Genomic DNA, 13,096 nt, shown 5'->3' on the forward strand with positions numbered 1-13,096 from the left:
TGGGATCTGTTTTAGTAATCTGGACTGGCTTAGTCACAGTTAATCAGTTTTAAAGGTAAATAAAGAAGATACTACATTTTGATGTTAAAAATGTTTTTCTTAATTTGATAACCTTTGGAACTGTATAATGCTGACTCAAGTTTTGAAGGAATTTAAAAGTGAGGATAGGAAGTTGTCGCCATTTGTAATTTGCCTTTATTTTGAGAGCCTCTGTTGGGATGCTATTATGCATATATGTATATAACCCATGGACACAGACAGTAGTGCTATAGGCGAAGAGGGTGCCTAGGGGAAGCAGGGGAGGGAATTAAAGGGGAACATATGTAATACTTAGAACAATAAAGATAGAATTTAAAAATCCCAACTCTTGAGTGGCTCAGTTGGTTGAGTATCATCCCGTGCACCAAAAGGTTGCTGGTTTGATTCCTGGTCAGGACACATGCCCGACTGTGGGTTTAATCCCTGGTGAGAGCATGCAGGAGGAAGCCCATTGATGTTTCTCTCTCACATCATTGTTTCTCTCTCCCTCTCCCTTCCTCTCTCTCTAAAAAACAACAACCTAACTCGTAAGAAATACTTTAAGGCATTCTTGGGACCTACAGATTGGTAATGGTCACATTTGATACCCTGAATTCTTTAGCATGTATAATAGTCTAGTATGAGGAGGATGGTAATATACATATTAACTAATGTATTGATAAGGTGTATTTGATGACTGATATATGCCATCTATTATAAAATACATATATTGTTGGTCTTTTTGAAAAAGCTTAACCTTTTTTCACACCCAAGACAGTTTGTTCCCTCATTCCTTAGGCACACAAGCCAGATTAACACGTACAAATACATAGAGGCAATGTATGAATAAGGAGTTCGATTTGACCTGTACATGTAGAAAGTGAGTTACTGAGCACCCACAGTTTTCAGCTCTGAAAGTAGGACTGTAGAGATATATAAGTGAAGTATGAGATCATGGTTCACAGTGCTGTGAGTTTTCCATTGCAGTGGGTGAAATGAGAAATACACTCGAAGTAGCCCTGTACTAGTGTTTTAATGTGCAATTTGCAACTTTAGAAGGATTACTTTGTTAGATATTAAGCTTATCCTGGAAATCATCCTTAGATTTAGTTGCAGTGTCTGTACCAAAATGAACTGTGATATTACCCTGATAGTTAAATAGTAATTATTTCTCATTTTTAATTTTGAGGGAGTGAGCCCTTCCCCAAGTTTATTTTGCCAAATATAAGAAATGTTTGAAAAGATGACTTCTTAATTACCAGAAATAATTACCTGCAAGACTTAATCTAAACATCAGTTCAGATATAATAAATCAGGTTCGATAAGATAACATTGTAAAAGTTATACTTAAAATAATTTTTAATCTTTGACCTGTGAGGACAGTCCCCAAGCTGTCAGTGTGGTGCTGTGTAAGGATGGACAGTTTGGAAAATTTTAATTCCTTAGTTTTAACTGCACACACCTGAGGAAACGGCCTTCTTTCGGCATGCTGGTGACAGGTCTGGTTTACGGCTGCCTGAATGACAGCGCCACAGGGCAGCCCTAGGCAGAGCCCTTGTCACCACCGGGTCTTCTAGAGCTCAGGAAGGACAACCTTCGACTGGCTGGGTACTCCAGGCTTTATCAGCATGCTCTGCAGACAGCATTTTATGCCCATTTTGCATGATGGTGGGATAGCCACTGAAGGAAGGCATTAGACATGTACATCGCTGTCCTGTAACAGTAAAGCAGGTGCCTGGCTAGCTCTCTGGCAGGGTTAGTCATAGGAAAAGCCCAGCATACAGAGCAAATGTTGGAAGAAACACCCGATTAGATTTTTGAGCCAGGATTAGAAACACCAGGAGAGTTCGGTCCACGGATAATCGGAATTAGGACCCAGGAGTAAACAGTTGGAGAGAGTAGCTGAAGTGCTGTGGTTCAGGCCTGTGGGCTGGAATTGAGAGGAGTGACACACACATTGCTGACAGGGAGGAATGATCTTCGGGCCTTGACAGGGAGCCCCCACCTGGCCCTGCCTGCATGTAAATCCTGCTTGTGTCGACTACCTGCTTCCCTAATGTTTCCTAACAGACTCATGTCCACGTTGATTTCCTGAAGGCAGGCATGTCCTGCTCCTGTTTGTAGGCTATGAGAGAAGAAACAGGAGAGTAGAAAAGAATGAAAGTGAGAGGGAATGTGAGGGAAGGAAATTACTGAGACTAAAAATGGAAGGCAATGGGATTGTTATTTGGAGGGTTAATGCTGAAATAAAGCTGTGATCTCATTGGAGATTGGAACTAATGGACAGGTAGGTCGGGCTAGGAAGTTATGTTAAAGCTGTGACCATTGATTATTATGAGGACATTTTAGTCTTTTACTTGTGAAATTACCTGGGTTAATAAGAAAGTCAGGGTGGCTGTTTGAGGTTAGGTATATAGGCCAGACTGAATTTGTGATGTGACCTTGTATTTAAGGGTTCAGGTGTTTTCTGTTTCTTGGTGATCTAACTTTTCTTATTTCTTCAACACTCAGTGTGTTTTCTCTAATCTTCCAATTCTCTTGTTGCATTGATTTAAGTGTTCCTGATCCTGGGCTGGTAACCTGACCTCGATTCCTGCATTACTGCTTCTCTTTAGTGTTTGGATCTTGACTTCAGTGTCCTTGACCTGGAATTGAAACCTGTGTTAACCCCTAGGACTGCTGGGAAGGATCAGAGCCCCGCATCTGACAGTATCAGCATCCCGCCGCTGAGCCCTCCCCTGAGGAGTGAGGGTTTCAGCTGCTCATTAGGAAGGCCTTCTGGTGCAGGTGCTGCCAGTATGGGCAGGCAGGGCTCAGCAAAGTATAGCTTGGCTTGCTTTCCCCACCACTGTAGGGGCCCTGCCATTTCTGTTGGTGGGGAGTGTGAGCATTATTGAGAAGGTTCATTTTAGTCTTTAAACATTGGTGTTGCATATTGTTTTGAAAGTGCTAGAATGATATTGGAAAAGCTTTTTTTCTGATAGTATGAAGTGTTTTGTTAGGCAATTTGGTTGAGTTTCAAAGGCCACAGTGCTAGTGTTTGATTATCAGATCACTTGTGGGATACACAAGTCACGGCCATCTTATTTTGAATTCAGACTGACTCTAGTGTCTTAGGCTCTCATTTGATTGGCTAGGTCATGTGGCTTAATTTAGAAATACATGATTGATTGAGCCGTATTATTTTATGCTTCCTAATGTTGCTTAAAGCTGTGGTATTGAATATGAAAGGTGTAAGCTCCATCACTGGACAGAGCTCAAGGACTTGGCAGGGCTGCCTCCTGGCCAGCCTTGGTTTTGAAGTCAAGTCCCTTGTGTATTTGGGATTGGAACTCCTAGAATACATATGTGTGTTTTTTGTTTTGTTTTGTTTTGTTTTGTTTTGTTTTTTTGCTGTTGCTCTTAGTGGTTTTTAGAGTCTGGTTGCAGAATTATATGTCTACCCCAATAAATTAAATAGACAAAATTAGTACTATTCTGGTTGATGTAAGGGGGCAAGAGGTGGGAAATCTGCCTATTCCTATTTGAAAGTCCTTTTGGCTTGACCTCTGAGAAAACTGTTGGGGTCCCAATAGGACAGTTTGGAAATGGTTGCTCTAGGGCAGTGTTTCCCAAAGTGTGGTACACGTACCCCCAGGGGTACGGGAAGAGTTTGGTGGGTGTACGCGTCGCACCAGAGTTTGGTGGGGATATGCACTGCACAGTGCTTAGCTGCGCCTAATTCTACGTTCTCATGAGTACGAGGGGTACTCAGCCTTACAAAAATTATAGAAGGGGTACACATATGCCAAAGTTTGGGAAACACTGCTCTAGGGGAACTTTAGTCAACTAATATGTGTTTCTGAACATTCTGGATATCTAGTTTCTGAAACTACTATCACTTGGTTGATTTTGACTGAATTGTGACATAGTACCACATATCCCATCTTATATAGTTACTTGGAGAAAAACATGTCTTATCACACCTCATTCTAAATGAGGGTCATCTAACCAATATTTGATATACCTCTTGCACATTTTTCTGTCATTCTTTGTTGTCTTATGGCTGTGCCTCTAAAATTAGTTATACATAAAATTTTTACTCTTATCTCACTTTTTTGTTGTCGGTACTGAAGTAATGATCTGTAATTTGTGATCTGTATGTAAGCCCTTAAAATTTTAATGCTAAGATTAACATTGTGTCCTTTACATGTGGGTGATGTAATGGGAAAGAGGAAGATGATACCACCATAATCACCATATATCAAGCCTGTCCCATTAACTTTGTCCCTAGGGCATCTTTTCCCATGATATATTATTGCATTTGTTTTTGGAACTGCTCTCCAAAGTTCTCTGATGATTCATAGCAGAACATATATAAAAGCAATTAATTGGGCCCTTACTGATCAGTTGGTTGGATGTCATTCCATGCACCGAAAAGTGCCAGTTCTATTCCTGGTCAGCGAACATGTCCAGTTGCAGGCTTAATCCCTGGTAGGGTGTATGCAGGAGGCAGCTAATCAATGTTTTGCTCTCATATTGATGTTTCTCTGTCCCTCTCCCTTACTCTTTCTATAAAAAAAAAAAAAAAAAAAAAAAAGCTCAATAATTTCCCCCCCAAAAAAGCAATTAATTGGGCCTCAGTATCATCAGAAGAATGGGAGGTACCACCATTAATTAATTAATTATTTAGACTAAGATACCATTGAGAGTTCAGTAAATTGATTCTAAAGACTTGGATGGTTTTTCAGTTAAAATTTAGTATCCTTTCTGCCTTAGTGAAAGCATGTATTGTCATAATTTCAAACAAGAGGTTTAACAGACACTTTTTGACATGAAAACAATTTTTGCACCTATGATCAGCATCCCAAATACTTTTTTGTTTGTTTTGGCTGATGTTGACTTCTGGTTGTACCTTATCAGTGTTGGCATGTAAGCTGTCATGGGCATCTTTGTTTGTGGTCTATTTAGAGGGCTCTTCAGCAGCTGAGCATGAACCTGAGCAGCAGGGATAAGAGTCTTGCTGAGTCTGTGGGATGTAGGATCTTAGTCTGGAAATAGGGAAAGTGAGGATGCCTAGGACTTTCTGTAGCCCAGAAGAAGGTGATTGCAGAGTGATGTGTGGTGGTGGTTTCTGGGGTTTCCCAGCTCTGTATTAGAAAGGAATTCTGGGCATTTCTGTGGGGAAAGCAGCCTCTTTGTAAGATCAGGATGTTCGTTAGGATCCAAGGGACACTGAGGGATCTGGGTGTAATCCTTGCTCTTTTTACTCCCTACATCACTGATGGAAGTTGATCTGAAGTCAGCCACTGACAGGTGATGGACTGCCTTCCATTTTATTTACAGACACTAACCTTAGGAGGCTTTAGCAAGGAATGCCTAACAACCAGAGGTGTGTTTATGGCAGAAGAGTATTAGCGTTTGTAGATCCCAGAAAGAGGACACATTTTCAAAATACCGTTATTATAACTAGAACAGTTAACATACTTTTTGTTCTTTTCATCTTTAGATTTTAAAGCTAAGAGTGTTGAACCATCACTATCTCACTTTTTATTTTGTGGTGAGGAGTTCCACCTCAGCTCTCATGATATGGTCACTCATGGCCATGTTCAAGGACTTCCACATGTATGATACTTATCAGTGCCCCCTTGGCGCGCACATTGACACAGGGAGCTTCTGATTTCATTCTGTCTTGTGAGTGGTTGCTCTGACATCATACCCTTTGACAAGACATTTGGACGTCACTTGGAATATGGAATACAAGTGCCTTTGGAACCTTGGAGGGTGAGAGGTGCACATGTAAAGGAAGGAGCCACAGTCACAGAGGAGTTTTAGCTACCTGCAAGTGATAGCAGATCCCACACAGCTTTGCTGGACAGTAAATACCTTCTGGTGTTCTGATTTGGGTTAGTGGTAAATTGAAAATAAAACTTGAGTCCTAGTCAGTTTGGCTCAGTAGATAAAGGCCTGTGGACTGAAGGGTCCCTGGTTCAGTTCCGGTCAAGGGTATGTACCTTGGTTGCAGGCCAGATTCCTGGCCCTGGTCGGGCACATGTGGAAGGTAAATCTCTGTCACATGGATATTTCTCTCTTCTGTCTATCCCCCTCCCTTCTACTCTCTAAAAATCAATGGGAAAAGATTCTTGGGTGAGGACTAACAAAAAGAAAATAATACTTTGCATTGCTAATGGCCAAAATACTAATTGCTTGCTTTACCTTACTCCATGTCGCATTGTTTTAATCAATACCTACAATAATTTTTAAAGCCATACATTGAGTTTCTCCATAGCAACTGAATTCTTCCCTTTGCTGATTTTTTTTTTTTTTTTTTTTTTGTGTGTGTGTGTGTGTGCCTGTGCCTTAATTTCTGATTGGGAATTTGCCCCTCTGCCACTTTTGCACACTTGCACCTTATTCCTCACTTTCCTAAGCAGCTAAAGATAAACGTGCAGCAGGGATAAGAGTCACCTATCTTGCTTGAGCCCTACACAGAACTGAAAGGATTTGTCATGTGAGACTATCTCTAGGACTAGTGGTTATACCTTCCACATTAGTTTTCCCATTTCCTCTTTCTTCGCATTTCATTCCCCATATATTCTCTTCATTTCTATCAGTTAGAAATGATAGACATTTTGTAAGTATAGTTGACTAGTATGTTGCTATGTTCAAGTCTGTCTTTCTCAGAACTCCTCAGTTCTTGATTCTTGATATCTTTGCAGGTGACTTGTATCTTTTTTTTTTTAACTGGAATGCTCAGATCCTCGGAATTAACATCTGTCATACACTCTTTATGTATTTTTATTTCAGAGAGGAAGGAAGAGGGAGAGAGAGATAGAAACATCAATATGAAAATCATTGATTGGTTGCTTCTTGCACGCTTCCCACTGGGGATCGAGCCTGCAACCTGGGCATGTGCCCTTGACCAGAATCAAACCTGGGACCTATTACTAGTCTGCAGGTTAATGCTCTATCCACTGAGTCAAACAGACTAGGGCTGAAATTTTTTTTAAACAAAATCTAACAACGTTTATTGTTTAAAGTTTTTCATGTCTCCGTATTTACCCAACTTACCCCCCATCTCTCTCCCCCCGCCACTCCCATCTCTGAGGGCAAGCCCCCACCGCCCCAGTGGCTATGTCCATTGGCCATGCTAATATGCATGCATACAAGTCCTTTGGTTGATCACTAAACCCAACTCCCCTTCCCTGTCTTCTCCCTGAGGTTGGACAGTCTGCTCAGTGTCACCTTGTTTTTGGATCCATTTTTGTTCATTGGTTTATGGTGATCATTATATCCCACATATGAGTGAGATCATGTGGTATTTTTCTTTCATTGCCTGGCTTATTTTGCTTAGCATAATGCTCTTCAATTCCATCCATGCTGTTGCAAATGGTAAAAGTTCCTTTTTTATAGCAGCGTAGTATTCCATTGTGTAGATAGATGTACCACAATTTTTTAATCTATTCATCTGCTGATGTGCACTTAGGCTGTTTCCAAATCTCAACTATTGCAAATAGTGCTGCTATGAACATAGGGGTGCATATATCCTTTCTGATTGGTATTTCTAGTTTCTTGGGATATATTCCTAGAAGTGGGATCACTGGGTCAAATGGAGTTCCATTTTTAACTTTTTGAGGAAACACCATACTGTTCTCCACAGTGGCTGGACCAGTCTGCATTCCCACCAGCAGTGCATGAGGGTTCCTTTTGCTCCACATCCTCGCCAGCACTTGTTGTTTGTTGTTGATGATTGCCATTCTGACAGGTGTGAAATGGTACCTCACTGTTGTTTTGATTTGCTTCTCTCAGATGATTGGAATTACTGTTTTTAAGCAAGAACATATATAACTTGTCATCAGTCCTTCTCACTCTGAGTCTTTCAAGTCTCTGACCTGATTTTCTCCTTCTCTAAGCAGGAATGGCATCAGGTGACTCAGCGGGCCTCTCCATGAACACACTGTTCAAGAGATAGAGCTTGCCACCTGCCTGACCTTTCCTTAGAGCTTGAGTTGGTGGGAAGAAAAGCTCTAGGCTGGTGAGAGGCAGGAGTTCTCACCTCAGGACACAGACGAGTCATTTCAGGACAAGCCCTTTCCCGGTGCTTTGTGTTTATATACGAGATGCCCTTTGGAACCACGTATGACCCTTTCAGCCATAAAACCTGAGGACTGGGAATTCAGTTGATCCTTTTCCTTGGATCTCTAAGTGACATTTAATTGGACTCATTTTGGCATTGCTGGTCTGGAGTTACATGGAGTTTTTATTGGTATTTATCTCTTTCAAACCTTTTTTAGGAGTATAAGACAACCTTGAATACACATTTGGACAATAATTAGAAAAATGTTTTTAGCTTTAAGTATATAAATTTCTTCACTGTGGAAAACCACTTATATATGTAGGGTAGTAATAAAATCTAGGTTTTAAGTATTTCTCTACATTATCTTCCAAATAAAAGAAAACTTAATACTTTAAAAATACTTTATTATTAGAAAAGCAATGTGGATTGATTTTCAAAAAAGACAGTTTAATTTATGAGAGCATTATGTAATTTCTTAAGCTAGGTTAATAAAATAGTGCTACGTAAAAGAGCTCAATATCGTTATTGTACAGAAACAAGCGATTTTAATGAGTCTAACAGTTGGGTGAAAATGAAACTTTTTTTAAAAAGGTAAGGTCCTTGAGGTGACTTTATTTTATTTATATTTTTAAAAAAATATATTTTACTGGTATTTTACAGAGAGGAGGAAGGGAGAGAGAGAGTTAGAAACGTCGATGAGAGAGAAACATCTACCAGCTGCCTCTTGCACACCCCCTACCAGGGATGTGCCCGCAACCAATGTACATGCCCTTGACCGGAATCGAAGCTGGGACCTTTCAGTCCGCAGACTGACGCTCTACCACTGAGCCAAACCGGTTTCGGCCTTGAGGTGACTTTAAAAATATTTGTGTTCTTGGGTGAGATTTTCATTCTTAACTCTTTATGAGAAAAAATTAGTTTGTTGAACACAAATAAAAATCAGCATTATTGAACTTTAGATTTATTATATAAATAAAAAACTTGCCTGTAATTCAAGGCATTTATCAATACATTTGACTTCTGAACATTATAATTACAAGAGAATTTCCAGTAATATAATTGGCTTCACCTTTGCACTTTCATTTTTCAATGCCCTCGGGTAAGGACATTTTTCTAGAAGGAAGAGAAGTTTTCTTATTGATGTGTTCCATTTTTTAGGTGGTTATGCTTCCTTAATATTAGAGAACTCTGGCCTTATTTATTTCAGATGTTAATAATCTTTTTCATATACATTGTTCTGATATTTCATTAGAATTTTCCTGGTAGTGACTTTTGTTACTAAGTATTCTCTCATTTGAATAATTGATTATCATTAAGCAGTCTCCAACACAGTGTTACAAATGATGGGTGTAGAACTGTGCACTGAAACCTGTATAATTTTGTTGACCTGTGACAACCCAATAAAGTCACTACAAAGGAAAAAAATAAATAAAATTTTAGAATTAAAAAATATCTAGTGTAAATTTTGCCCTGAAAAAAAGTTCTCTCCGACTTTAATAATTTATTAGATTATTGACTTAATTTCAATTTGAAGCTGTTGTAGGTTTATGTGTAGTTAATCTCCTTTTGAGTACTTTAGGTCTTTTAAATTATTTTATTAAGTGCTCACATATAAGAAATATTGTAATGCAACCCTAAAACTTTAGTATAATTGAGAGTCAGCTGTACCTGCCTAATCCCAGGTGATTCAGATGTAATACCAGCAGCATGAGGAAGTCTTAGTTTGTTGAAGCATCTAGGAGCAAAATCAGTTTCATGCTAGGCCCTCCAGCTGCCCCATGTTCTGTGTTGTACTAGTAGTGGTATTAAATAATATATTAAAGATGAATAGATTTTCCTGCTCTGCTGATGATCTCAAAGGTTAGAGCTGCACCAGGAATTATCTCTACATTCTAGTTAATAATAATCCTGACAGGGATTGAGTATAGATATTAATCAGTTGCTGGGACTTCAGTACCACCTCCAGTTCACATAGTAACAGGTATTCTTTCTGTAGCTACAGCAGTATTTTTAGAAATAGTTCCCAGCAGCCCAGCTGGCCTGACTCAGTGTTCAGCATTGAGCTATAAACCAGGAGGTCATGGTTTGATTCCCAGTCGGAGGACATGCCCAGGTTGCAGGCTCCAACCCAGTGTGGGGCGTGCAGAAGACAGCTGATCAGTGATTCTCTCTCATCATTGATGTCTCTCTCTCTCTCTCCCTTCCTCTCTGAAATAAATAAATATATATATATATAAAAAGAAATAGTCCCCAATATTCAGATATTGATGATAACTATTAAACTTTTGACTGTAATATGCTTTCTAGTAGTTGAAAACAAATGTTAAATATAGAAAACCATATAACCAGTTTAGGGAAACAAAAAGTAAACTAGCAAAGAAGGCGTCTTTTAAAATAGCAGTTCATAAGTGCGTGTGCTAGTATATTTACACTTGCCAATATATACATGCAAATAAAATAGCAAAAAAAGTATGTTTTTAAAACTTTTAAAAGTGAGAATTCTTTAATAGGTGGAAATTTTATCCAAATAGAGGGCCATTTGCTTTTTCTTCCCTGTTTGTCTCAAATTACCAGGTCTCTGTCTTTTAAATTTAGATTCAAAAAAATAATTGCCTTCCCAAATTAGGATTTTTACAGCTGCACTTTTAAAGTTATATATTTAAAACAGGAATACATGTTTATAAGAATTATCAATGTCAGATTTTGAATAAATGCACATTGCCCCAGTAGGCTATTTTTGAGTACACATGCTGATTGATTTACAAACAAGATTATTTTTTTCCAGAATTATGAAAAGATAGAAGAGAGAGAAGGGAAATATTTTAATTTTGAAAGTACTGCTTGTATTTTGTTTATATTTTGTATTCTTATGTTTTCTTGTTTATGCAGTGAAATTTAATGTCAAAGTTTTAAGTAAATCAGCATATACGGGTAGATGCAGTTAGTAAATTTTATTTGGTGTGAAGTACTATAGCTAGGAGGCTCTACATTTTAAGTACCAAAATTAAATTTGTATTGGAAATGCATGGAATTCCTATTTAGTATGGAAAGTGAAGATGAGAGAACCTACTTCTTGTCCTTACCTAACTGCTTATTGTCATGTCCCATGGAATACATCTCTTGTATTTCTCTGTGCCTCTGGTTTCTCTTCTGTAAAATGGGCTCAAGAACTTGATTGAAGCCTTCATCCCTTTCAAGGACTTCATCCCTTTCAATGTGCTATGAGGACAGATACCTTGAAGTCTTTGGAAGACAAAATGGCACCTTAGGTATTTTTTGATACTAACTTGCCTTGTAAGTATGGGCTATGTATTTATACACAGTGGCACGGTGTGACATTTTGAATATTTTTATGAGAAAAGTTGTTTGTATGCCTTAATGTTAAGCCATAACTTTGTTATTAATGTTTTATAACTTCTGAACTTCTGTCTCTGTAATGCAGTGAGAACTCACTCTCTGGCCATCTCCATGCCCTATACTGTTCGTGGGTAGGACATGGGATACTGATTTTTTTGTGTCAGTGTTTTAGGATTGTGCACAGAAGTTGTTAGGAATATTCCCTAGGTCTTCCGTGTACAGAGCACGGCCTCGTCAGCTTAGAATAGACAAAGGGCCCTCTATTTCCTCAGTTTTAGTTTAACATGTTTATATTGTCCTGCATTCTGACTCATGGTTTGAAAGTCAGGTAGACTTTTTGATTTTACCCTTCAGGAAGTGGTGAATGGGGAGAATTCCAGCCCAGGGTTTTGGAGACATGGATAGTAGACTGTGCTGCTCGTACAGTAGTTCTCGCTTTTACCTGTTCTGAACTATGTTCTCTCTAACGAATGATAATGCCATGGTGCAAGGATCCCAGAAGGGAAGAGGGGTGTTCTTGCATTGAATGCCTTGATTTCATACAATTCTGAAATGGTCATTAAAGCATATATGAAGCTATCTCTAATTAGTCACATGAAAACTGTTTATAGTCCATTATGATTTAAAGTGTAGTTCCTTATGATTTTCTTTTGCACGTGGTTAATTTTCATTGCCCAAGAACTTTATTGCATAATTTCCAGCATCATCAGTGAATGCTTGTGTTTTGAGATCCTGAGTCCTTTCGAGAGTTATTAAGTACTATTTTATTAAAAATAAGAATTCCTATATTCTGTTTTATTTTTCTGTGGTAAAAATCGTTCTTGCGAAGTATAACAAAGATAATAACTTTTATGTTGGGTTAGTATTTGCGAAGTTTGCTTAGGAATTTTTTATCTTTTTGTGGTAGTGGTTTTTCTCAGGCTTCCACAGTTGTTTTATGTTATTATGACATCTTCTCTCATTCTTTTCCAGAGAATTCGGTCAACAGTGGATGAAAAAGAACAAAAGCAACTTCTTATGGATTTGGATGTAGTAATGCGGAGTAGTGACTGCCCATACATTGTTCAGTTTTATGGTGCACTCTTCAGAGAGGTAGGAATGAACTATTTGCGTTTGGAGCTGGTGAATGAAGTATCGAATGGGGATAAATAAGAGTGTGGCAGGCTTAAATATTAATATACAATTAAATGCCATACATTAGTAATAAGTTAATTTCTCAGTAGTTTAGTATATAGCCTTGATAATCTATACATAAATTTCTACCACTTATTTTCCCTTTTGTTAAGGGGTGAATCTTACACTTTTTTTAAAAAAAAAATAGCTGTCATTTATGAATTCCCTATTTCCTTGCTTTATTTATAAATACTTTTTCTTCTTTATGGGGACCTAACCCACAACATTGGCGCATTGGGACGATGCTCTAACCAACTGAGCTACCTGACCAGGGCTTGATGTTTCTTTCTTTCTTTCTTTGGTTTCCATGGCCCAACAAAATGCTTCAAAAAGAATACTGCTAAGAGAAATGCCAGAGATTTTACTGCCTTTGTTTTCTTTTAGGAGTTTTATGGTTTTGAGTCTTATATTTAAGTCTTTAATCTACTTTGAGTTTATTTTTATATCTGGTATAAGACGTGATACAGTTTTATTTTTTCGCATGCACCTGTT

The 13,096-nt window shown here is 38.4% G+C and overlaps 1 protein-coding gene across 5 annotated transcripts in view; it reads left to right on the forward strand.

Moving 5' to 3' along the window:
- The window catches only part of MAP2K4 (mitogen-activated protein kinase kinase 4), a 97,386-nt gene that overhangs the window by 55,231 nt on the left and 29,059 nt on the right, over positions 1-13,096 (forward strand). For all 5 annotated transcript variants that reach the window (XM_084862640.1, XM_084862641.1, XM_084862642.1 and 2 more), the window contains one exon: positions 12,404-12,523. In XM_084862640.1, the coding sequence (XP_084718766.1) occupies positions 12,404-12,523 (120 nt within the window). The remainder of the gene's footprint in view (positions 1-12,403; positions 12,524-13,096) is intronic.

This window comes from Pipistrellus hanaki, assembly GCF_964339955.1.
Source record: "Pipistrellus hanaki genome assembly, chromosome: 16".
NCBI classification, from domain to species: domain Eukaryota; kingdom Metazoa; phylum Chordata; class Mammalia; order Chiroptera; family Vespertilionidae; genus Pipistrellus; species Pipistrellus hanaki.